A 27,499-nucleotide genomic window follows, 5' to 3' on the forward strand; every position below is an offset into this window, starting at 1 on the left:
ACAAGTACAGAAGCAAACACACATGCACACAGACTCACGCAGACAAAACAAGCCCCAGACGCAGCCATGCAAAGACCCCCACAGTGCTGGCTAACTAACAGCTTTGAGGAGGCAGGGAGAGTGAAAGGAAAGCCACAGAGAGATGGAGCAAAGGAGAGCAAGAAAAAGAGAGAGAAAAAGAAAGAGGGTGAAAGAGAAAACTGACTAAAGCCAGACAGCCTCGCTCTCCCTCCCGGCGAGAGTTCTGTTCTACCTTTAGGTCTAATGGGGCTCCTGGATGGAGACAATAACCAGGGGGGGGGGGGGGAGAGAGAGAGAGAGAGATTGAAAAAGAGAGTGAGTGAGGAGGAAGAGAGTGAAGAAAGAATGGGACCTGCTGAAAAGCCAGAAAGAGAAAAAGAAAGAGACAGAGTGATGGAGGAAAAAGAGAGAGCGAGAGAATGTAAGCGGGGGGGACACAAGGCCTGAGTAATGATTTGCATTCAGCGTCTCCAACGTTTGTTTGTTGCACAAAACCCAGCTGGCAGCCCTTTCTGTGGAACAAGGTCACCTGTGTCTCAGGACTCAGCACCCCCATCAGCAGACCTTTCCACTGACAAAGGCCCCATGACAGACACGCTCATTCAGAGCAGAGCTTTTAGCTCTTGCTGTCGGAGCAACAGATCAGGCCTCAACACCATACAGAGCTGAAGTTCAAGATGCCTTTAAAAGTTGACTTTTTTGGAACAATAACAACTTGGTGGACTTTAGCTACCCTGCCTTAATGTATGACATACTGAAATCACAAGTGCGTGTGTGTGTGTGTGTGTGTGTGAAACTAGTCTTGACATCCTTGAGGTCCAGCTCCCTGTCAAATCCCAGGTGATTCAATGAAACAGAACAAAGCATGAGGGTGGCCGCACTCTTGGCCTCATTAACAAGAACAAGCTCTTGACAGCTCAGACAGATCCCTTATTTGTCATGGCCCATGGCTTTGGTAGCGACATGGGCACTGTTGCAGGTGGTTGACGCCAAACAGAGGTCTGCTGCCCCCTCCAACCACGAACATCTCCAACCAGCTCATGAATGAACTGCTGTATCCCCCCCCCCCCTGACTCTGCAGTCAGGCTGTCCTGCAATGGTTTTCTGTTGCATAGATAGAACCATTCAGTGTCTTTGAAAATCACCACATTAATTAAGTGGACTGTAAGTACTTGATCAAAGCTCTTGAGTATCTCCATAAACTGTTAGCTGTGGGAATCGGATGTGTATTGTGCCGGTTCCGGGAAAGGAATTTTAATCCCTCTACTGATCCGCGCCAGAACCAAAACTCCTGTCTGTCTGCACGGCGTTCTAACAATGCCATTTCCGGAAGACCCTACGACATGGGACCGAGGCGTTCCGAGAGGGTTCAGATTACCGTGGCGACAAGTGTCGCTCCTCCAGGGGTGCGATGACAGGCCTGAATTGACCCCATCACCACGGTAACCTGAGGCGAGGAGAAACCACCAGCCCAACAATGGCAGAGGCGGGAGTATAAAAGAGACAGAGCAGGGCAAGGCAAGGCAAGGCAAGTTTAATTATATAGCACAATTCATATTGGTAATTCAAACTGCTTTACAAATGAGCAGATAGAAGAGCATAGAAAAAAGACAAAAAGGCAGCGAAAGGGAGGAGGAAAGATGGATCTCTCTGCGACCAAAATGGATGCATGTGCGACCATTTTTTGAGAGTGTGTGAGTAAAAATTTCACGTGGTCGCATTGGTCTCTGTGCATGGTGAACACTAGGCGGTTTTGGTGCCGCACTTGGTTAACCATTGCGGGTGAAAGTAGAAGGCTAGTAGTACTTTTTCTTCTTCACTGGGTCAGTCAGATTAAACTGGGAAATGAACATTGAATCTAAATGATTTAGATGCGTCAAGCACACATGACTGTAGGTCAGTGTCAGGTGCCAGTGATGTGGGAGTCAATATTTAATAGTTAGTAAGACATTAAATTCCTTCAACTGCCAAATCCAAATTAAATAAAAGATTCTTCTCCAATTTTCCACAAAACAAAAATTGCACTATGCAGCCTTTGCATGCAAGAAAAGATGCGTGGAAACAGTCCGCATTCTTCAAACTTGTTTTGATGGAGAAGAACCTGGGCTTAGCCCCTGATGGTTCACAGCCCAGCCAACACCCCTGTGCCGTACCAAGAAAAAAAGGGTGCAACCAAATCATGTGCTGGTGCGACCAACTGAGAAAGAGTGGAAAAGTTAGTCTGGAGCCCTGCAAAGGGGTCTCACTTCGATTCTTTTAGAGAGCTGCCCTCTCCATTCAGCCTTAGGATAGATCCTGCTTTGGGGTGGTAGAGAAGGAACAGAGATGAAGCCATAAAGATGGAGACAGAGTGTGGGGGAGAGAGAGGACACAGGGGAGAGCTCTCGCTCCTCTTCTAAAAAAGATCTCACTTTCTAAGGCCTCCTTTTCTTTGAAGGAGGTCTCTGCAGACACCCACACAGGCAGAGAGAGAGAGAACAAGAAACGGTAACGGAAAGTAATTTGGGAACCTTCACCACAAGCACCATTCCCTATACACCTGGCAGCACTCTAAATGAGTGAGTGAGTGAAAGTGTGTGTGTGTGTGTGTGTGTGTGTGCGTGCGTGCGTGCGTGCGCACTTCGGAGTTGCTCGAAGCTAGCTAGACGAGCTAGAATCAGTAGTGAAGTAATTACCGAACTGAAACAAATTTTTCCCCCTATCTCCTGTGTGTGAGTGTGAGTGTGCGTGTGAGTGTGCGTGGGTATGTGAGTGTGTGTGGGTATGTGTGTGCACTTCGGAGTTGCTCGAAGCTAGCTAGACGAGCTAGAATCAGTAGTGAAGTAATTACCGAACTGAAACTAATTTTTCCCCCTCTCTCCTGTGTGTGTGTGTGTGAGTGTGAGTGTGCGTGTGAGTGTGTGTGGGTATGTGTGTGCGAGTTCATCAGATGACTGCCTGCCGTGACGACACACACTCTGTGCCTGCCATCACCTCCTGTTCTGCAATCCTGCTACCAGAAATGTCTTCCCCTCTGTTTCTCTCTCTCTTTCTCTCTCTCTCGTGTGTGCACTCGCTCTCTTTCTTTCTAATTACCATTTAATCTGCTCCTTTCTTTCACTGTGACTGCTGACTGATGGAGTACATTCTCACATCTCTGCTGGAAGCCGAGTCCCCGCAGGCGACTGTCAGAGTCTGTGTATATAAGTGTGTGTATAGGTGTGTGTGTGTGTGTGTGTGTGTGTGTGTGTGTGTGTGCACACATTAGATTAGAAGTGTATAGAAAATGAAAAAAATAAACAGAAAGTCATAGAAGAAGTCATTGCGGCACACACACAGAGAGAGAGAGAGAGAGCGATTCAATACAAAATGATGCCATTATTATGCCATTTTACCATTAAATAAAATCAACACCTTCAATTTACTCTCTCCCTTCCCTCGCCAGAGACTGTCCCGCTATCTTTCAGTGGAGAGACAGATTAAAGCTGTGATCACCAAGAGTGACTAAGCTACTAGCACTGCTTCTCAGAAAGGATTTTGCTGTAGCAGTATAGCAGCAGAGGAATGTACACAGCTGAACCTTAAAGGAACAATATGTAACACTGACAGCAAGCCTTTAAAATGGGTGCTGCAGTCCAAACTCAAAATATTGGAGAGCGTTGTATCCCCTCGCCCCCTCCTTCCCAGATTTGAAGCTTACGCAGGTTGCCAGGATAAGGACACTGAACCAACAATGGCAAGCAAAGACAAAATCATACACTGCAAGTTGATCAGCTAATGTATACGTTTGCAATGTTTTTGTTGTTTGCAAATTATAAACCTTTTTTATAGGGGTGGGAATCTCTTGGCACCTCACGATTCGATTCCGATTCAGAGGTCGATTCTAAACCGATTATTGATTCTAACCCGATTATCGATTATCAATTCTAAACCGATAAAACGATTATCGATGCATCGCGATTTTTAAAACATTTGAGTTTGCTACTCAGTCTCAAATCACTTCCTACTTTGTGTTTGATAATTAAAGAAGATCAACAGAGGAATTACCTTCTCTATTTTCTTATTAGAGAAAAAGTTTTTCCTGGTCACAATTATGACTTTCTATGAACAATGCAATAATCGATGCAGCTTGCATTTCAACACAAAATGAAATTTAAAAAAATGTTCCCACCCCTACTTTTTTATAAGGTTACCCCCTGTCAATGTTAGCCAGATGCATGGTTGTCTATGTAAAGCTAAGCCCATTATCCCCAAAAACAAATGCCCACTGCTCCGAAAATAAAACACTCTGGAGTTGGAGTTGATAACATATTGTTCAATTCAACAGATAACAGATAAATCATTTCACATTTATTTTCGGATGTTCCTCCTTGTTACAACCCTATGCAGATGTCAGTTCTGAAGTACCCTCAGCGGTGTCAAGTGAAGCCAGTGAGGGCTGGTCAGGTGTTGCTGATAAGAGAGGCAGAGGGCGGAGAGGACCAGCTAGAAAGTGTTCCACTTAATGGGCAGCCAATACTGAACAGTACACACTACACAGGCCATCAAGTGATGCTTCTTCCACTGCCTCTGACTAGGGGTGGAGGTGCTTGGACCCTCATAGCTAAAGAGAATATGTCATAATCAACCAATGCACACAGAAAAATTGTCCATCATTGGGCATCAATAGGCAAGAGTAACGTTACTCAATTTGGATGTCAGTATTTTTTGAATGGATAGAGTAAATCACTTTCATAGATGGAGTCAATTTAGAATCAAACTTCCCGTTTCTGTCGTATATTTCTGTCATGCTGGTTGCTGCCGAGGGAGTAAACGGCTGTGGCCTGTCCTCTCCTCTGGTTTCACTAATAGTAGTTAACGTTAGCGTTTGTTAGCATGACCATGTTAACCAGCACTAGTCGGGATCACCTCACCGTCTGTGTCAACCTAAGCTAACCTTAAATACTTTTTCATATGCATCTCCAATACCTGCATTTTACTATGTCTCTGGTCATGGAGCTTTTTAGAAGAATGTGGAGGCTTTTGATCGAGTTAATTTGCTTGCTTCCATGGCTGCAGCACGCTGTATTTGCCTGCCAACTTGTTTCATATCTGGCAACCCTGGGTGTCGAAATGGTACCGGGGAAATGGGCGGTATCACACAGGCCAAAACACAAACAGATGTTACGCTCCAGAACACAAATTTCAAAGGAGACCATACTGGCTGTAGCATTGTCAGAGAAGCCAGTATGTCAACGGAATGCAATGTTTCCTTAATCTCTGATGACATATCAAGGTCATTTTAAGATTTAGTACAGTAAATGTATTACATTAATGTTTACTGACTTTACTACAGACCTTAATTCAAGTCTCAGTCTTTAGGAGGGAAGAAAAGGACCCAAATCAACACACAAACAACCTGCCTGTAACAGATTCCACTCCCACAAGCCTTTCTTCCCTTTCCTAAATATGGACGTGTGCACGTGCTGTTGCCTTGTACAGACTTCAAATGAGTTCCGTAAAGACCACAATTAGACCAGCTAACCTGACATGCACACAGTAAGTGATGCCTTCACAGTATCCCCCAACCCAAATTACACACACACACACACACACACTATGCGAAAAGGGACGTGAAAAGCAATCTGAACCCACAATTAGGTGGCTTGTTTTTTAGCGTGTTTAACTGTGCTTGTCGTTTTCAGTTTCCGAAACACAGTCATTCAGTACTACGCCTTTAAGAGACAAGTGGTAGGTTAGATATGATCAATGCAATTACCTGAGAGCAACATAAGTAGTCGGCAGACTGCTCCACCTACACAGGTAATTGCAGACCAGCTAAGTGATGCAGCCATTGGACAACTACAAGCCATGGTTTTACAGTAATATGACCAAAGGCATGGATTTTAAAAGTACGAGTATAAGGCTAAAGAAGTCATCAGACAGGATACAGCGGTTTGAAACAATATGGCATGTCTTTCCTGTTTCTGCACCTCTTAGTTCAAGAGTCCTATAAAAAACAGGCAGAGTTTTGTGTTATCAGCATCCTATTAGTCAGAGAGAGGATTTCCTGCATTTTTCACAGGGAAGCATGTTTGTGTGTGTGTGTGTGTGTGTGTGTGTGTGTGTGTGTGTGTGAGACAGTCCAGTGATTTAATTCCAGATGCAAGAGATGCAGCAGAAAGAAAGAGAGAAGGAGGAAGGAGAAGCATGGAAATGATGAGCCAGCATGGAGTGAGAGAGTGAGAGTGAGAGAGAGCCTAAACAGACGACTAAAAACTGCACAAAACAAGCCTCACCCTGTTGAGCCCAGCTCTACTTCTTTTGACATCAGCCGAGAGACACAGCATGAGGGGAAGGGGTCTCACAGGTCACATTTTTTAACAGAATTCCTTTTTAAAGGTAACCTGTTCTTTGGGTGTTAGACAGCTTCACTTGATATTAGATCTTTACAACTGTGTGAACCTGTGCATTTAAAAACAGTAGGCTAGCAGTTGTGGTTTAGCATTTGGCAGATGCTTGCTCCCACCTCTCCTGGAAAGCACGACTACCAACCAAGTCGGGTTTCTGAACGCAGGTGGATGCTACAGAGGTCACCATGGCAACACTTTATGACATGGTCAGAACCATTTGCATTGCAGGTGCAAAGTGGGGATCTAATTTGCACAGCCCTCGTTTGGTAACTTGTCTATGACTTGTCTCCTAGTGCTTGTTGCTTGTTTTAAGACAACACCATTAAAACACATCATTATCAGAGAAGACAGGGAAATGAGAGGCAGAGACAGAGTGGAAAAAAAGAAAGAGATAAAAGTGGGAGAGTTAAGTGTGTGTGTGTGTGTGTGTGTGTGTGTCTAAAAAAAAAGGAGTGTTGTTAGAGCAGTGCTTTTTAGAGGAGCATAATTGGAGGCCCCACAGAGGAGTCTGAAGCAGCCGTTTGATGAGCGTCCAACCTGAGGTACGACCTCTGAGACACAATAAACAAAACCTGCCCTGAGACCAACTCACATAAACACACGGAGAGGGAGAGACAAACAGCACCGTGATGGGAATAAGAGTTCATGGTCATCCTACATCCAGTGAAGAATACATATGTCCTGGGCAAAAGCAATTAGAGAAGGTCTGACTACTAGGCTATACATTGATCATTGACAACCCAAGCACTACAATAACCATAATGCAAGGGAGCTGAATGTTTGGCTTGATTACCAATCTATAGCCTTTCAACCCGATTTGAGAGCAGGAAGCAGGTGGCTTTCCTGTCATGCTTGGTCATGCTGGTCACGCTGCCTAAACTGCCTCTTTTCCAAAAAGCAGAGCTTATTTTTAGCGTCACCTCTTTTTGCATTCAGTTGGTGTGCAGGTGAATTATGTAACTAGTCATTACATAATGAGAACCTCTTATGTTTTCAGGTTTCTCTTTTCTCTCAGGTTTTCAACACCAAAACGCGCATGATAACAGACTACAACACACAACTCTGGTTGATGAACTTGCTCAATCAATAAAGTTACCTTAAGATTCTACCAAATTGTTTATATCCCCTAACGGAGATCCTTTAACCCCGTCTGATTGTAAATGGCAATCTTCTGGGGTAGTTGACGGAGCCTAGGGTTTGTTTAGTGATTGATCTATCAGCTTTCACAAGCACATCATACTGACCAACCAGATCATTAATGCCAAATACTCTGGCAATACTGCAATCTTCAGGGACTCTACTTGCATCACTCAACTTCAACCACATACGTTAACCATTCGCCTACAATTATTTGTATCTTTATTAGGGCTGAACGATTTGGGAAAATAATCTAATTGCGATTTTTTACCAAAATATTGCGATTCGATATGCGATTTTTTTTTATCCTCTTTTTTTCCCAACAAAACGTAATGAATGATTTAAATATGACCAACACAATATTAGATACATTTAGTGTCAAATATTCTTTCCCACATTTTACATTTTTATTTAACTGCTCATTACAGAAACAAGAACAACAAATCGGTGGCTTTGCCACTGTGCATTTAAGTAATTTTAAAAAAGTAATTTTAAGTATAAACACTAGGCATGCACTTTTTAAACACTGTGTGCAAAATGTACCATCTTAAAAAAAAATTAAAAAAAAATATTTAAATTTTTTTTTTTTTTTTTGTGACCACGTTTTTTAATCGCGAACGTTGCGGTTAGAAAATCGCGTTCTATCATATCGCGATTAAATCGCAAATGCAATTAATCGTTCAGCCCTAATCTTTATACAGTTTTCCCACTGCAAAATAGCTCAGAATGGAGCCATTTCTCTCAAAATGTCAAACCAAAATATCTGCATAGAAGCAGCCAGTTGTCCAGTCAGGAAGGGACTTTGACGTGCGCTCAATCGCTATTGGAAACTGAACTTGTATGTTCTGTGTCGGATGGCAGACACTAAAGTGAGTTATAACATTAACTTTATGGTTAAAACAGCTCACAAAGCAGTTCACTTAGGCACCAGCAACAGGTCGAGAAGCTAACTGTTAGCTAGTGAAGCTAACCTTGTTCGTCAGCCAACTTCACTCTAGAGCTGCACCTTTCTAAATGAAAACACTTCTCAAAGAGAAGTTGCCAGCAACTACCAACTGTTAAGATGGTTCCCTAAACTTGATATCGATAGGATAGTTCATGAGCCCTCGTATCCCATGTTGTGTTTACCTGATACATTAATGGGATTTGTATGTGAGAGAAAGAAAGAAAGAAAGAAAGAAAGAAAGAAAGAAACAGACACTCAGGCTCTACCTGGCAGATGTATTGTGTGCATTACTAACTTCCAGGTGAAAAAAAAAAAAGCATTCCCATGTATAGTCCCCACCCAAGTATTAACCACAGGACTGCAGAAATTCTATAAAAATCAATGTATAAACCACGGTTAATAGTTTGAAAATTGCAGTACTGTGCGAAGCAGCCAACCTAGCTAGCCACCGCTATCTAGATACACATTAGCTGAAGTGAATAGGAGCATGAGGTACATAATAAGCGTGCCTTACATGAACGTACAACCAACTAATTACACAGTCACAGTCTCAGTGCTGTGGGTGTGTGCCCTTCCGCCGCATTCACCCTGGTTCTGAATGCAACTCTATCTGTCCATAACTCACAATGCATGACAAATAGCCAATACAATACAGCTAACAAATGATAAAACGCTCAGTATAAAAAGACAGTTATAAAACATATTATGCTAATTGTAATTGAAACAGACTCAATTCACCACTAATTTAGCAGTACACTCATCCTGAACAGCAGTGATTGCCATATACAGTGGTGCAAAAACATTGCTTTCTCTCATTCACCATCTCACTCTGTCTGATGCTCTGAGCACAAAGCCTGAGCACCCCCCCCCCATCTCTATTCACCCAGGATCTTTGATGTGCCGTGAAATCAGCAGCTTTTGTACACTGATGGGTACCTAATTAGGACATAAATATGTTTTAATATGCTCTCGTCTTTGTTGCAAACGGAAACCTAGGGGACCAGCGAGGAGGGGGAGAGAGAGCGTGTTCAGTCAGTCCTGTAACGGTGGAGAGAGAGAAAGAGAGAGAGAGCAGTGATTTGGTATTGCATCTGTGCTATCTGCAGATCTCTGATACTGGAGAACCTGTCCATGCACCAAGGCTTCAATGGCACACTGAGCAACATGTAGATCTAAGGGAACGAACCACTCAAAACTTGGCTCAACAACGTGAATCTTGGCTACATGAGCTGTTCAGCTGTCATCTCAGCACGATGGTTAGGTTTCCTCCTTCCAATCCTCCGAGATCAAAACAATGACTGCCTCCCCGCTCCAGCTTATCAGCCCAACCTCCCGTACACACCCCCCAGTCATCCTGAAGCGGTCGGGGCCAAAGCACTTTACGCGTCCACCTGATACTTCCCACAGGGTCTGAACAACTGCTATGCTATCTGTCCATCACAGAGACTTTATTCTTCTCCTGCTGCAGCCTTAATGCTATATACCATGCCACATTTAAGCTAAATGCTAAGTTAGATTGGCGTTAAGGTTAGGGTCATGTTTCCTAAGCGGTTTAAGTCGGTAAGCGCAGTGTGAAGACGCTAAAACACTAATTACTCGATTCCCTTCTATTGCCGAACGTGAGAATTAGGGCGTGCAGGGCGTGCGGGGTAATTTCACCGTGGCCGTATTCCCTCATGGGGAACGTTGTTGCTCTGAGCACTCCACAATGGAGATGAGATCTGCGCAGCGTGTTAATAGCGGCCGTGGATGGTTAACCCCTCCCCCATTCTGGAAAATCAATCACTGAAGACAGCAGGGCAGGCAGATCTACTCAGCTAAGATGATTACAGAGCACCTTTGAAAGAAAGGCTGACAGAGCGAGGGAGGGAGAGGGGGGGGGGGGGGGGGGGGGGGAGTGGGATGGAGGAGGGGGGAAATCCTCTAACTGTGGCAGCATTACATCAATGGGATCTAATGAGGACAGTAAGAGAAGCAGTGCCCTATATTCTGTCATTCGTTAATCAAAAATAGGACTGTTATGAGTGAAGGGGCTGAGATAGACAGATAAAAGAGGGTAGTGTTAGAGGTTTACTGTCCCCAAAGCCAGAGGGATGTCTGGTTAGCAGCTCGTCTCGACATGATAGTGGAGATTCATGGAGAATTCTTTCATGGAGAAGCAAGGCAGGCAGAAGTTCTGTTCTCAATGACCAAACTGAGAGGTGGTGATGTCCAAAGACCTGGCATGTGGCAACACCACCATAACAACTAATGCTACAGTCATTACAATCATAAGTGATGGCACTCACGAATGTACAGGAAACAGAGTGGCTTGTGAAGATAAAGCTAAAAGCCATACAGTTTGAAGTAATTTACATATAATAATATAATTAGATATCACACACACACACACACACACACACACACACACACACACACACACACACACACACACACACACACACACACACACACACACACACACACACACACACACACACACACACCCTTACAGGAGGACATCTGGCCAGATCAAACAGCAGTATGGCAACCTGAAGCTTCAGATAGAGAATTTAGGCTATTTAAAGTCTGACTGCAGGTCTATGGAGAGTAGAGCTACTTAGTGATTGATTGATTGATTGATTGATTGAATGAATGAATGAATGAATGAATGAATAACAGTCACACTGTATCAATGTGACCATTCCCCTAAGGGTGGGCCTGTGCTGAAGCATGTCATTAGACTCAAGCATGAGGAGCAAAGGAAGCCCCCACCACCATCCTCTCCTCTCAATGCACAGATGATGGGGTATCATTGACTGATGAGCAAAGATCACAGTTAATGAACTGGTGTGCCAAAGAAGACTATGGAAATCAGTTTTTTTTTCGAAATCATAGGGCACTACTATTGTACAATCGCTCACTCATTGGGTCTGTTTGCATACCCTTTGGGACGTGTGTGTGTGTGTGTGTGTGTGTGTGTGTGATTTTGCATTTCTAAATGTGTGGATCAATGTAGTACATTGTTCAGTTCCAGAAACTGTTCTTCTGTTCTAGAATCAGTAGATTGTAGCCCCACATTCTCATTCATATTGCCTCTCAGCAGAGCACTCCTGTTCTAGAATAAGTACACTGTAGCCATTCATTAGTTCTTGGAGCTAGTGTTGTTTTCAATTACAAAACCCTATATCCTATTGAGCTAACATCAAACATTAGTCAAATATATTAATTTATACACTGAAAAGAAAAACCCTCTTTGTCTAGTTCAGAGTTGAAATATATGGACTGTCCGAGGTGTCATTAACTACTAAAAGGATGAACTGACAATGACTATTTGGCATTACCACAAACTGGGACTTAAGATAAAAGGACTGTATAAAACGTCATGATTTTTTTGTTCCCATGAAAAGTCGACACAAGAAGCAAAAGTATCAAACTTAAAAAAAAAAAAACTTCAAGTATCAAACATGGAGCACTCACTGGGAACTCACAAGTAAAGCAAACTATTTCAATTTAAAGATCAAGCAAATTGTCTATCTATCTTTTTTTCTTCTTCTTGGCTAAAATAAAGCATAACAACATTAAATATTTAGTGGCAGAGCGGTCTGAAAAAACAACACTCCCCCAAAACACTTAACACTTAAATCCCTCTTTTATCGTGTGAAGAAATACATTTTTCATCTAAAATTTCGGTTGATGAAAATCTTGAAGAGGAAAAATAAGCTTGCAGAGGAAAAGGAGACCATAAAAAATGAATCAGATTTGTACCCTCCGACAGGGAACGGAGCTATCAAAAACTCTCTCAAAACAAGTGTGTTTTCAGTTATGCATAGAGTACTGCATCAATGACTAAATGAGCCGTTAGACCGCCTCCATTAAAAACAGAACACACGGGCATCAATCTACAGGCTTCCTTCCAGGTCACCCTCAGAAAATCTTACTGGATGGAGGGCTCTTTACCACGAGATTAATTAATCTACTGAAGATGAATCCCACTGGCCGCTAGAATGCCGAGCCAAGCACTGCAGATTTACAGATATTGTTCCTCAACTGTGTTTAAATTTCCTAGGCTGTAAGATGTCTTCCAGAGTAAAAAAAAAAAAAAAAAAAAAAAAAAAAAAAAATCAAATATTGACTCTAAAATATCAAAAGAAAACAAACATATAGCCTACCGACAAATTATGGAATGAACTTGCATGTGCTAATTGCTTTTACACTTGATTATTGGCCTATTCAATAACCAGAGCCTACATTGCCTTATTTAGTAACAGTAACTGAGAGGGATGTTCTAGTGAGTCTGAACTGATGGTGAGAAATTTTTGTCTTGTTTAAAGGCGGAGGCCCCACCCATGTACATTCAGAACGTCTGAAATGTATATGCCAACTTGGGAACGGGTGTCCATTTTAACAGCGCCCGAGGCTTCTTTTCATACAGGGTCTAAGGTGAAATGAATACCTTACGGGGACGAGAGACGCCCAGAACACAGCAAAAGCTCTCACGCAGGCAAACACACACACACACACTAAACACGCACCCACACCCACAGACACATACCCATACGCATACACATACAGAGATCATAAAGCGCCTCAGTTCAGTGGAAGCCCAACGGGGGCCCCACGGAAATAGCTGGACCACATGTTACCCACCATCAGAGCGTTTATCTTCATGCTGCTTATTTCCTTTCATCCCACCCCCCATCCCCCATCCCCCCTGGCTTTGAGGCTGAGAGCAATTTGTGGGGATGCATCAACCCCACAGACCCCCATCCTCTTACACCATCACCATGCTTTACAAGAGGTAGATGTCTCTGAGCACACCACTTAAGACTGCGTACTATGGAGCCTTGCTCTGGCGCTGTGCAGCTTGGAGTCAAATGTGTGGTCGAGCAATCGAAGTGGACGAAACAACTCACGGCAGCAGAAACACAATGTTAAAACCCTTGCGATTCTCAGCATCAGTGCAAGCAAGGAGACATAAAGCATGGCTTACGATTGTCTGGACACACAGCCGTTAACTGGCTACTCCCGCTAACTATGGATCGAGTAGCACATCTTTCAAATCTGTTGCCAGCCAGGAACCAAGCTGGTCTCTGATTAAATGGAACGCAGGAAGCTCCCAGAGAGGCCTATCCGACCAAGACATTAATCTGAGATGATCTCAACGCTTCATTTCTATTGAACCGTCTTTCTTTCCAAGACATTTCCTTCATCCATCTCTCTCCGTCTTCTCTGTGTCTGTCCACTTTCCTCTCTAAAACAATCCCCCACACACAAACAACCCGGCTCCCACCACCATCACTTCCCAACACCACCAACTCCCCCATCCCTGTGCTTCTCTCCCTCGTTTGCTCTCTCTCTCCCTCCCTCTCTTGGGGCAAACAGGTCAGTGAGTGAGGGATCGCCTGTCTTCTGTTCTTCTTGCGTTGGGGACATTTGGTATGCTGCACACAGCTCCCCCAGAGCCTCTCTGGCTGCTGTGAGGCGGAGAGGAGAGAGGATTACAGTACCCGGGCGGTGCTCCATGAGACCAGAAAAAGAGTGGCAGGCTGCACTGCCTCCAACAACCAGAGCTCCATGGAGAAAGAGGAGGGTTAGGGAGAGACTGGAGACTTAACACGGTAGGCCAGGAATATCCAGATAAACTAGTCCAAGCACTCTGGCCAGGCTTAAGGAAGAACCAGCGAGGAAGACAGTGGCTTGGATTATCAGTTCCTTGGCCAAGACCGAGAACTGTGTGAGGATCATCTGACCAGCAAATTATGGAATCCCCTAACAAGTAAAAAGTGGTTTTGCACTTGAATGTATTTAGACTACAACATGAGGTCCAGGGTTTAGGTAAACAAAGGTTAATAATGCTCAATAAAAGCACAGTCTTTATAAGTCTTTGCTTTTGGCTCCAAACCTTGCACTTAACCAGCCATACCAGCAATTCCCCTTCATTGTCAAGCCTAAGTCAAGGCTACAGTTTTAACTGAATTTCAGTTTCCCTAAGATTCATCCTTTAACTGCAAATAATTTCAGCACAGTGAAATGTGTTAGGACCACCTACCCGAATCTAATGAAAACAAACAGGCTAAGCAATGTTGCTAAGTGAAGGCTCACGGGTAATTCAAAGAGGGATTTATCACACAGTCTACCTGTAAATCAGGCTAAGCTATTCACCAAGCACTGTTCCTGAACAAAGCAATACGCTCCCTTTCCAAACTCAAAGGGCTTTCCTTATCGACTTGACCTCTACATTCTATTCTATTCATTACTGGACACACTGGAATTCAGGTTTGACCCACTCAGTTGACAGAAGGGTAACTAATGAGTGTCTTGTGAAAGGCAAATTGATTTTTGCTTTACCATATCTCTATCTATCTATCTATCTATGCCAAGGCTCTGAAAGGCGAACCATTCTTCATTTGCTTAACAGGCCATGGTATGAAAGCTGAAGTGCTGAAGGCAAACACCTTTAAAAGCTCCAGCCAACCAGTTAGTTCAGGGCCCAATGAGTATCTGAAAATTAATCCTGCAGCAGTAGCTCTGTCTATTAAATGGTGTGCAATCCCCTTAATTCACACCAGAGATACAACAAAGACGGATCAATTCATAGCTTGATTAGCAGTTCCCACAAAATTAAGGGAGAACTCCTTGGACGGAAAATAAACAGCAACATTGATTTGAATTCGTGAAGTGGTGGAGTGAAGACATTTTAACACAATTAGGGAAAATGCAACACATCCCTCTTCACCAACAGGCTTTGAAGTTCAGTAGCAATCAAAGCCAACTTTGGCAAGAGAGATTCTGGCTAGTCGATGCTAATGCCTTTCCGCGCCAGAAGTTCATCATGCGTGTTGTCTTTGTGCTACTACATGTTGGCTTCTTCACACACCATTATCCTTAGGGGTGGGGGTGGGTGGGGTTGAGGCAATAATCAATTAAGTCCAGGCTGTACAGCCCATCAGTGTAAACAGCTGTGTGATTGAAAGCCTAATCTTTCACCACCCTCCATAACAGGCTAGCACAACTCCAATACTGAATGGTCCCAATGTAAAGCTAATCAGATCTGACCTTCTGACCTGATCTGACACTCCTGAGACTTTTTTTTTTTTTGAAGTTTAGCTCTCTCACACTGTGTCTATAGGCCTCTTACAAAACATGCCCCCAAGTCACCATCCTAATATAGAAAAGAAAATGGATCATCCGAATAATTGAAAAGGGAAAAATATAAATACAAGCCAAAAAAATATTTTTTTATATCACTTTTTTTTTTACTTTTTTGATTCTATATTATGAGGTCACTAGGTTTGTGAGTGAGAGTGTATGTATGTGTGGTGTGGTGTGGTGTGGTATATGTGTGTGTGTATGTGTGTGTGTGTGTATATGTATGTATGTATGTATGTATGTATGTATGTATGTATGTATGTATGTATGTATGTATGTATGTATGTGAGCCTTTTTGTCCATTCCATCGCCTCTCCCTCCCATACATCACTCCTTCCTTCTCTTCCATTTTACTATTTCACTCATCTTTCCTCAGTCACCCTCTCTACCTTCCATTTCTTATTTACAAGGACGAAAGAGGAAAAATAAAAGGATTTGGGCTGAATTATTCAGAGTGTGTACTTACTTTGCTCTCCTTTCAAAAATATACAAATAAATAAATAAAACGGGGGGGGGGGGGGGGGGGGGGAGACCTTACTAGCAAACACTGCCACATCACTACCTTGTGCAAGACCCATACATTCAAACAACAAAAATACAGTAGGTTCAATTACCATCTCAAAAAAGAAAACAAATACATCAATCTATCTGTGAGGGCATAGAGCATGTTCTGTTCTAGATCTTTTCATTAGTTTACATGATCTCCTTTCTGGGATAACACAACATTATGAGACACCCAATGAGATGCCCTACATGTGCAAACAGAGGACGTCAGAAGAGGGACACAGTGTCATTTGCTAATCAGAGCAGAACAATAACTAGGCGATCGCCGTCATCTCGCTGGCCTAAGATATCTCTGTCGCCGTTGGCCATCAGCCTCTGATCTCCGCTGCAAATCCATCTCGGAGCAGAGATATGACGTTGAACAGTTGAGGCGTTTGGCTATCAGAAACGACTAAAGGCAAAGAGCCCTCAGAAGAAGCTCCCAGGACACACTCTCGTGTCGCGCCTGCTCAAGTCTCCCCTTCATACCACATATGAAAACTCCTTACAAGTGTGTTCTGGTGGTGAGTGACAGGAGATAGGGGGGTAGCATGTTTTAAGCCCTGGAAATGACAAACTATCCTTCACGTAGGACTCTGGGTAGCAGCTGACTGTGTGGGGGGATAAAGAGCTGGCAGCCAGCCAGACATGATGGACAGCTGACAGCGGTGGAGCTCAGGCCAGCTGATCCTGGGAAAGCGCCGTCATTCCTACAGCTGGTGAAAACTCCTCAGGTCCTCAGGGAACACAGATACATAGCCACATTGTTGTGTGTGTGTGTGTGTGTGTGTGTGTGTGTGTGCGTGCCTGGCGTGCGTGCATGTGAGAGAGACGGAGAGTGAGAGAGGAGAGAAGAGAGGCATACAGAGTTGCATTTTTTCATATTTTTGTCCTGAAACGTCAAAGGGTAACTAGCAACCCAAAAAGCACTTCACACTTTCCTGCGAGTTTGCTCCTTATGCATGCTTCATAATTGGGGCCCAGTGTGCAAAGGCAGATGTGCAAATCAGATTCACACCTCCCTCCCACCCCGCACATAACAACCAACAATAGCCCCAAGGACACTTTCCCTCAGATGTGGAAGCCTCATTTAAAAGACCAAAGAAATCTTCCCAGGCCCAGACCCAGACGTCTCCAAGGCTGGCCGCATTAGGCCGTGAGTGAGAGCAGTCAAAGCCTCCGGATCCATTCAGGAACCGTCTGTGCAGTGAAACGCTTTACCCCATCTCTGACAGAAGCCCTGGCTGAGGCTGTCTCTGGCTTACCCTCACTGTGAAGTCTGAGATGAAAGACAGATCCAGAGCCTGCTGCACAGCTGGTGCAAGGCCCTCATTCACAGGTAGATTCTGTGCGTGAACCGATTCAAAACACGTAACCTACATTTACGGATCACTAAATGAAATTCCGGAGGCTTTTGTTCTAGTATTCAATCTTTAGCAGGTTAAGACTGGGGTGAAATTTTTTTTTTTATCTTAGCACAGTAAGAACCTGAGCTTTTTTCGCCTAAGCTTTGTACTGAATCACTAAAGGATTAACTATTGCGTCATTCAGTCGATGCTCATGCTCTATATATTCTCAGATTGGAACTAATAATTCCACAGGCAACCACTACACAGCAGCTCACATAAAACACACACATAGAGCACCATTAATATTAATGGCATTCTTAACTTAACTTGATTAAATTCAGGAGGTGGCTAGTGAAGACAGTACCAAGAATTTAAACACTGACCCTGTAACTAGGGCTGAACGATTAATTGCATTTGCGATAAAATCGCGATATGATAAAACGCGATTTTGTAATCGCAACGTCCGCGATTACAACGTGGTCTAAAAAAAAAAACTTCTTAAGATGGTAAATTTTGCACACAGTGTTTAAAAAGTGCATGCCTTGTGTTTATACTTACAATGACTGTTTAAATTACTTAAATGCAGAGTGGCAAAGCCACCGATTTGTTGTTCTTGTTTCTGTAAGGAGCAGTTAAATACAAATTCTGTAATGAGCAATTAAATAAGAATATTTTACACTAAATATATCTAATATTGTCTTGGTCATATTTAAATAATTCATTACGTTTTGTTTGGGAAAAAAAAGAGGATAAAAAAAAAAAAAACGCATATTAAATCGCAATCGCAATATTGGGGGGGGGGGGGAAAATCGCAATTAGATTATTTTCCCAAATCGTTCAGCCCTACCTGTAACCAGGGATAATTCAAAATGGGGGATGAGCACTGCCATTACGCATCATCACAGTGTGTTGGGTGCATCTCACTTCACCTGCCTTACACACGATCTACTGAAAGTATAACGCTTAGCTGTAACAGGCATGAATAAACTGGGGGGGATTTGAAGACTGAAGTCAAATTCTTGGTTATGCATCAGCATGAACCAAGCCAGACTGTGCAGAGAAAGGTGTGACTTTAAAATTATACCAATTACGTGCAATAGGAAATCAATTATAGCCTACCCAGCGGGAGCAATGGGAAAACCACTCAGTCATGTGAAACACATTCAACTACACTTCTCCCAATCTTTCATATACATGAGAGAGAGAGAGAGAGAGAGAGAATGAACATGACGTGTTCTTCCATGCCTGCAGAAACATCAAACCACTCTCACCAATTCCCCATTATAGTTCTATAGTAATTCTCTCCCCCTTTCTCCACTGTAAACAAGTCCCTTTGAGAGGCCATAGTTGGTGGCGTTGCTATGAGCGAGTTCACTGAGACAAAGCTGAATCACAGCCGGCCTCCTTGCACCTATTCTCTCCCCAGCTCCCACAACAGGAAAGTTCTTGACATCAATTTGCACACACAAAGCAATTACGCTCAAAGGTCAAGAGCCAGAACGGCAGGCTAGAAGCGTGTATCTGTGTGTGTGTGTGTGTGTGTGTGTGTGTGTGTGTGTGTGTATGTATTTGTCTCCATGTCTTACTGTGGGCTTGTGTGTCAAGAGTGTGCATGGGGGCTGACCGTATGCAACTTTTCAATTCCAGTGAGTGTTCCAGTCAACTTCTCAACTTTACGAACAATATTTTTTTTTCAATGATTTCAGCACCCTTCGTATCAAGTTTGACATTCTGATAAACTCCAACTGGAATTCAAATTAGGTTACTTAAAGTAACATTAAGTAAAAAAAAAAATGTACTTACAATAACGGAATCACGGTTATTCTTTGGTTATGTTAGCGTTCATCTCCGACACAATAAATAAATCAAAATAAATAAATAAATAAAACGATGAGTCATATTTGTGTAAAATCTTGTGATATTACTCTACCATGTCAGTCTACATGCTTCTTTCGCTTCGGCTGTTGTCTTTGCTGGTTCCATATCTTTCAGCTCGCCAAAATATACACGTGTACACTGTCTATGAGTGGGTCTCGAACCAAGATTTTCTATTTACCACAGTCGTCTAAAAGTCAGCTACACTCCGGAACTTTAGGGAGAGCTCAGTACGAAAAAAAATACCAATTCTAACGCAATGGGGCTTTAAATGAAGAAAGAGAGTGATTTGGGTTGAGAGACTATGACAGGTGCAGGGAGATCAGATGAATGAGAAGATAATGACAACATGACAGGAAGAGAGAAACATGCAAGGAGGCCTCTGAAGTAACAGGAACACAAGAGAAAGGAAGAGAGAAAGAGTGAGAGAAAGACAGCATGCGAGGGGAGAGAGAGTAGAGGATAGAGAGACACCGAGAGGGCCTGGAGGTGTGTTTGTCTTGGCTCTGCGGGTTGCCGTAATGTGATTAACCCCAGTGACGCCGACCCAGACACCTAATCCTCCAGGCGAGAGTCCAGAGCAGGTCACAGGACTTCATCGTACTGATGGCTGTAGCACAACAATGCTTTCAGGAAAGGCTCCCCAGATCACCAAACCAGGGTCTGACAAGCACAGTTCCACTTTACAGGTTCATGGGCACAGGCTTACTCTGACATACAAATAAGCACTGTGATTGAGGAAAAAACCTACTGGGCCCCTCTCTCTCTCTCTCTCTCTCTCTCTCTCTGTGCTTGTTATGACAACTTTTCATGGGTTTTGTTGGGGAAACTAGAATTCAACCAGTGAGAGTCGTTGGTGGGTGGGGTGGTTAAAAAAAAGGAAATGATTGTGAAATGAAGCCTACGCATGAAAATCTTTTTAGAAGAAAAAAAACACCTCAGCAATGCACACAGACAGTGCAGAGAAGAGGGCTTTTTACCCTCACGCCCTGTGTTTGGAACAGAAACCCACACACACACACATTTTGAAAGGGCTTCGAGACAGGAATGGCTGGCATAGTATTAATGAGGTGGCCTTCCAGATAGCAGTGCATAATGAAAGGGGTCATGGCTGGAGAGGGATCCAGAGGCACAGGAGCATTTGCATCTTATTTCAGCAACCAGCACTAGACCCACACTGTGACCTGCCCACTGGCTGGCACAAACAACACTGACACACACACACACACACACACACACACACACAAGCTCATTTCCCCTACTTGCTCGCATACACTCACTCACTCATGCACGCACACACACAGTACCTCTCTGACACTGTCTCACAAATATGCAAGCTCATATCCTGTCTCAGTCTATCCACACACCACTTTAAGTCACTCTTCAAATTCACTCTGACATTCACACACACACACAGACAGCAGATAAGGGGGCAGACAGTGCAACAACAGGCACAGTGCACGTATGCCAGCTGAATCGCAAATGTCCTCATAACTGACGTGTTAATGTATGTAACAGTGAATGGAATTGTTTTTTTTCCGCAATTTTCAAATTCAACTATTTACCACATTTTTTCATGATGCTGCATATTTTGTTATTTACTGCATTTGCATTAACATTGCAGAAAATAAGCAATCCCACTGACTGACATACAAAATCAGTCTGTCTCCTTTAGTGATTGTAGCTATGATATAAACTGAACAATCTTTAAATTAAATGCATATGGTTGCCTCTGGTATTGTTATCCCCAGTGGAGGAAAGGTCTTTCAAGAGTTAAATGTATGCTGGGTATAGTACGTTGTTTTGTATTTGATTGACATTAAGTCTTTATAATATAAGAAGTATGGTCCAATTGTTCAACTCTCAAATAAACCATTTAACCTATTTCAATAGAAGAAGAAAAAATAGAAGCTATGGACAAGCCTACATGCAGCCTAAACTGGCAAACTATGTACAGTTTGCATACAAATCTGAAAAAAGGGTTAATCTCTTCTCTTACGCCACTCACTGTGAGGGGTTAGCCTACATTGAATGTAGAAGAATTCAAAAGAACACTGAGGAAGGGCAGTTGTGTTTGTAGCAGTCAAGTGCACAACGCTGTTGGAGAAGATATTTTACATTTGAACTATACGATTGCAAGACGGGGTGTTAACTGAGCAGGTTAGCCTGTCGGGCTGAGGAAGCGAATACTCCTGAGCGCTTCATTCAACAGGGAACAGTTCGACTACCACCGCAGCTTGAATGGTGCTATGGTTCGGCCATAGGATACTTCCCGAATAACTGTGACCCTTTCGGGACCATATGCTGCTGTAAGGAATTTGTGCTGTAATCGCTTGGGGTAAACGGGGTAACGTTACTGAGCAAGGCTGTAATGAATAGCGCACTTCAAAAGAATGTTTATGTTATCTACACGTCATCATTTCGTCGGAATCTGCCACAGGATCCCTTCTGTCGCGTTATCTTTAAATGTGTCATCGCACGAGGAATGCACGCAGCCAAGACATTCTCTGTATGCCTAAAAAGTAACACTACGGTCCCTAAAGATGTATATGTCTCATAACACTATCGTGAAAAGGACTGGATTCAGAGGTCCCGAGCTACTTCGCGGAACAGCAGATGCTTGTCTAAACAGCCCGGCACGAGCGGCTACAAGGGTTTACATTTCATTTCCAAAGAACCATCCAAAAGATCTAGAGGTATTCCTCTTAATCCAGATTAGATTAACCGAATCAGGGCATATTTCCAGGAGAATGGCAACGATCACAAGACGTAGTTAGTTGGCAAATTTAAAACGCTCTAAAACATCGCCAGTGGGTGTAGCAGGCTAAAGGAATTAATCAGTAATATCCACGTATGGGACGCAAAAGCACATGCTCTCCCATTCTGTTTCACAATACCGTGTAGCCTGTAAAACTGGGTTGTGTCCTCGAGTTAAAACAGTTTTGTAACCTTGTGCTCACCTGAGGCAATGAGGTCATAAAGCACTAATACTGGAACCACTTTTATGATGAAAGACAGACATACCTGCAGTGCTCGCATGTGTCACACTGCGTCAATGAAATGCAACTTCACACATTGACGTATCGTTATGAGAGAGACCTGATTAAGACTTAAAGTAGGCGTGAAAGTTAAGAGAAGAGCCTGAACAAGTTTTCTCGGTGTTTATGTTTATGGCAAAAAAGTAATAATGGGGCAAACGATTACACGTTTTTATCAAGTTGTGTTACGTTAACCAAATGGCTCGCTATAAATTAGCAAATAGAGCTAAAATAATCTGAGAGATGCTGAAATCTCTCAGTCTGGTAACGTTAGCTAGGTAGACCAAAGGGTCATTCATTCTCCCGCTGAACAAGCATTATGGTGAATACTGCCCACTGCTGTGGCATTAAAGCAAGAATGACTTAAACGGACTACATACCTCTTTTATTTTCGCCCTTTTCTCTTTGGTTTCCGGGTCTGATGGCTCGTGTCCTGTTACTCCGGGTGGCCGAACATATTCAATAATCGGTAAGGTTAGACTGTCACCTTTGCCACCTTTAACTAGACCTTGGACAACTTGCTCCTTATCGTTCTTGATGTCTTTCTTGATATCTTCAGGGTGTTTCTGAAGCGTATCTTTAGCTTCAATTAAGGCATCTTCGTGGTCTTTCCTAATTTTAGCTAGTATTTTATCAGCATTTCCCGTTCCGATACTAGAACCACTATCCATACCTGTTCGAGTGGCGGTTTCTACCGACGGCGAGCGGAAGAAAACTCCGCTAAGCAGCTTTGACGAATCCGGTAAGAAGAAGATTGCCCCGAAACATAACGTGATACAAGCGCTGAAAACTAACAGCAAAATGAATTTTTCTGTCAGTCGAAAAGAGGTTGGACTGGCAGACTTCCTATTTGGGGTCACCGTGAAAGGTAGAAGAGTTGCTACAGGCATTTTCTTTCCTTAGCGTTCGGAAGCCTTGAGCACAGAGTGAAGTCGATTCACAAATTGGATAAAGAAAGTATTACGACGGCTCGAGCGATGTTCGTTACTCTCCACAGCCCATTTACTACGACCGCTTGCTATCGCGACTGTATATTCTGCTATAAACTTAGTTATGGTACCGAGTGGTGTCCTGCCGTTTCAACTGTCCATGCTGAACCACATCTGCAAAAAACTCTTCTTTCCAGCAGAGTTCACAACGGAAGGAATGGCATGTATGTGTGATTGACAGCTCTCCTTGTCCAATCATTTTGCTCCTTAAGTAAAGCGTGTTGCATACAGTTGTGGGCGTGTTTTCCGGAGGCTACGTGTATGGCTTCGTAACAAAACGGAAACATGAAACAAACATGACAGGTAGGTTATCTGACGGCACATGTGTAAATCTGAATGTGAATAAATATGGGTACATTTTTTCGAAATAACATGAAAACGCGAGACGGTTTTTCGTAATCGCTGGTATTTTTTGTTGATTAATGTAGGCGCTGACGCTGTCTGCAACATTTTCTTAACTCAACTCTTCCCCCAGTTCCATACACAGTTCATTGGCTTATTACTATGGCAGTGGACCTCGGTTCCTGGCTGGTGAAGCATGCTCAAGACCATGCTGGAAGCCTCTTTCTTAAGATGACTTGTCATTCAAACGGAAGTTGATTTGACGTGTTATCAATGTTTTAGAGCCACAATGTGTAAATTCCAGGCCTGATGAGTGTAGGTAGACAGGCAGATTTACTAATGTCCTGTTAGGTGGATCTCTAGTTGCCTACATGTCATTTTCAGGCACATTTGCTCCACAAGAGATGGAGACATCAGTTGGCACATTTCTTTGGACAGACCTATGTTTATTCGTTAATTCATTTGCTTGAGCTTTTGTTGCAGCATTTCTTCATTAATTCAGTCATCCATTTATTCATGTTCATTACAGAAATAATTGATTCTATTGATTATTTCTTCAACTAACTGATCACTTATGGTTTAAATGTGTTTCTCATGGATTCAGATTGTTGGATGTTGAATGTTGGTGTCTACTATGTGCCAGTTTTTAAGTCAATAAATGTGCATGCACACATATGCTTTCCTTAATTCTCTCATGCTGCATATATAGGCTATCGTGGTTTCTTTCTTTTCCTGTGTTTATGCCATGCTGAAACTGTTTAATGTATAAATTGCCATAGTGATCTCTTGTTGAGCAGTCAATTAAGATGTGAAATAGATCACTCTCTTTGCTGAGTGGAGATGTGTGTTGGGGGGGGGGGCATTGTGTGCATTCAGAGGGCATGCATGTGGAGCTTTCAGGTAAATAAAGCTTTCAGAGACACAAGACAGATGCAGTTAATGAGGGAAGATTACATGGCCAAGACTAACAGCCTGTTGTTCAATATTGATCTGTTAAGAGAAAAAGCACAAAGACAAATGCTCTGCTGAAGTGTGTTTATTGTCAGCGATAATATGCAGGTGCTACACACACACACTCCCACGCACACACACAAACTAAGGCACACTGACACATATACTTTCACAAATACACATTTGCATTAACATCACTAAAGGTCAGCATCTGGATTACATCATTACATTTACTGCATTAGAGAAAACACTAGAGATTTGCTTCTTTTTTGGCCTACCCGAAATACAATCCACAGTTTGATTTAATTGTCACTGAAAGCATTATCCGGTTGAGTTCCAGGATACTGTGAGCATTGGATAGTGTCATCTGGCCCTGAGAGAGACTATGTTTGTGCCTCTGTATTTCCTTTACATAACAGAAAAAATACAATACAGCTAGTAATAGAATTTACCTGTTTCAATGGCTTTGCTGAGACTGAGAAAACCTTTCACACTGTCACTGTGTCATTCAACTAGGTTCCAGTTTCCATCATCCTTAGAAGAGCTAGTTTTGACCTACCACACGCCCTTGTGCTGCAGGCTACATCATCATTGAGTTTGGTAAGCACAGGTGCGGAGTTGGTGGGGTTTCTCTCCTGTCCCTCTCCTAAGCACCCTGTCCCAGCAGCTCTCACAGATCTCTAGAGGGTCTTTGAACAACTACCAGTCAAATGATCAAGAGACTATCATTTTGAACACTCTCCACGGTGGTTGCTCAACGAGTTTAGGGAAACGCAGTCCAGCTCTATACCTTCAGCAGCTAAGCCTAGCCACTGTTCTGCAGTGTCACCTCACACTCTGTGTGTGTGTGTGTGTGTGTGTGTGTGTGTGTGTGTGTGTGTGTGTGTGTGTGTGTGTGTGTGTGTGTGTGTGTGTGTGTGTGTGTGTGTGTGTGTGTGTGTGTGTGTGTGTGTGTGTGTGTGTGTGTGTGCATGTCTGTGTGGGCAAGGTATTCATGGCATAATACAACATAATATACTGTGTCATACTCATACATTTACAAATTTTGTCAAAAATTAGTGACTTATAACTGATTACATTTTTCTGAAGAATGGACATTCTTGTGACACAGGAAAGACTGAATACAGATAGACATTTATATAGGTCTGAAGACATACATTTATGCCAATGGCGTCTTTAGGGACTTTGAGAGTCCCAAAAAAAAAGTCTGAGCATGGGCCCCCTAACCCTACACCCTCACACCGTCTACACATCTTCAAAGGGTATACATTAAAGCAAATCTTTCATTTTTAAAAGTAAGCTACAGAATAAAGTGCATGGTCCATCACAGCGTATTATAGCCTCGAGCTAACCTGAAGACAGATTAGACCAGCACACAACGCGAGTGTAGTAGACTCAATAATCAAGTTAGTCTTCCATTCTGTGTTTTCACTGAAATGGAATTCGTAAAACAAAGACTAGCCTGTAGCAAAACCGCTGCGTCACTATCCATCACGCACACATTTCTAATTAGAGGTAAAGCACACGCCAATCTTTCACAACAAACGAATGCACACAATCATGACAAAAAGCACAATAGGTGGTTTACATCGCTGGAACTATATGGTAAAAAGTTTGGAGACAACAACCCTATGTAAAGACAGCCCACCATCCTTAGGGCCACATATTCAACTTTCGATTTGATGGGCAGGGGAATAAACACACAAGTCTGCCTGTGCCTACAGGACGTGTCGCCGAATTGAAATGGAGGATTTGTTCTTGGTGGCTGGTGTGTCAGAGTCAGTTACCTGACGGGGTGAACTGGTCTATAGCTCACCAGCCGCGGGCAGACAGAGTGGTTCTTCTGTCCTATGTTAATGTGCTTTTTGAGCCACTGTGTATATAAATATACACATATATAGAGAGAGAAGACATTGCTTCTGTGTGCCAAAAGGAACAATTCGACTAAATCAAAGTTACGTCCTCCGTCATGAAAGTAGAGGCTATTCAAATTACTTTTGGCAAGTCTTTTGCTATCGTTTGTGATATGTTTGCACTCTTAATGTATTACTGAAGTTGCCAGCGTTGCCGTTTTTTCAAAGACATTTGCAATTATTCATATTGGCAAACTAGTTTTATCAAGCATGATTGATATGCACATGATTGACTATTGAAAGGTTAAAACAAACAGAAATACTAATGTAAGGTTAACTTACTTCAGAGGCCATGCAGATGTTACTGCAGGCATGTACGTTGTTTTCTATGTTGATCAGATAACAGAGTTTACCATGGTTTTGAACGCAGCATAAGTTAAACACACACTGGCCCAACGTGTCCGATATAGCCAAGCAAACTTGTTAATTGGCTAACATAGATGTCAGTCAAACTTTTGAAGAATTATTTTTTTTAAAAACTCAGAATATTTTGGTTCATTTAAAGCTGTTTGTAATTACATTATATATAATAAAAAAAGAATAATTTAGTTGCATGATGCATTATAACTGGGCGGGCCTCACGGTCAGGTCCATACGTTGGCTTTGCCGCTGCTGCAATCCGTGGTACATGCCTCAAAGACAAGGAAGTATCAACATTTGGGTTAAACAAATAAACTAAAAGGGAAAGGCTGTTTGACTTCAATAGCTACAGTCTTCTGAACGAGGATAACCAATCTCTCTCTCCCTCTCTCGCTCTCTTTCACACAGACACACACATCTATACAAATCTTGTGCCTTGCCTATGTGTTTGCTCTCCCTCTCTCTGCGTTTTCTTGTGTTAAATAAAATCGTGCCATAACGAGTCCTGGTCTCTGCTTTTATTGCACTGATCT

At 42.9% G+C, this 27,499-nt stretch overlaps 1 protein-coding gene across 1 annotated transcript in view; it reads right to left on the bottom strand.

Moving 5' to 3' along the window:
- LOC105902385 (mannosyl-oligosaccharide 1,2-alpha-mannosidase IA-like) overlaps window positions 1-23,531 on the bottom strand; it is a 42,213-nt gene extending 18,682 nt beyond the window's left edge. Inside the window, exon 1 of the mRNA XM_012829965.3 lies at window positions 22,792-23,531. Coding sequence (XP_012685419.2) covers window positions 22,792-23,301 — 510 coding nt within the window. The 5' untranslated portion in view covers window positions 23,302-23,531. The remainder of the gene's footprint in view (window positions 1-22,791) is intronic.
- Window positions 23,532-27,499: the final 3,968 nt, after the last annotated feature.

Source organism: Clupea harengus, chromosome 15 (assembly GCF_900700415.2).
Source record: "Clupea harengus chromosome 15, Ch_v2.0.2, whole genome shotgun sequence".
Lineage (NCBI taxonomy): Eukaryota > Metazoa > Chordata > Actinopteri > Clupeiformes > Clupeidae > Clupea > Clupea harengus.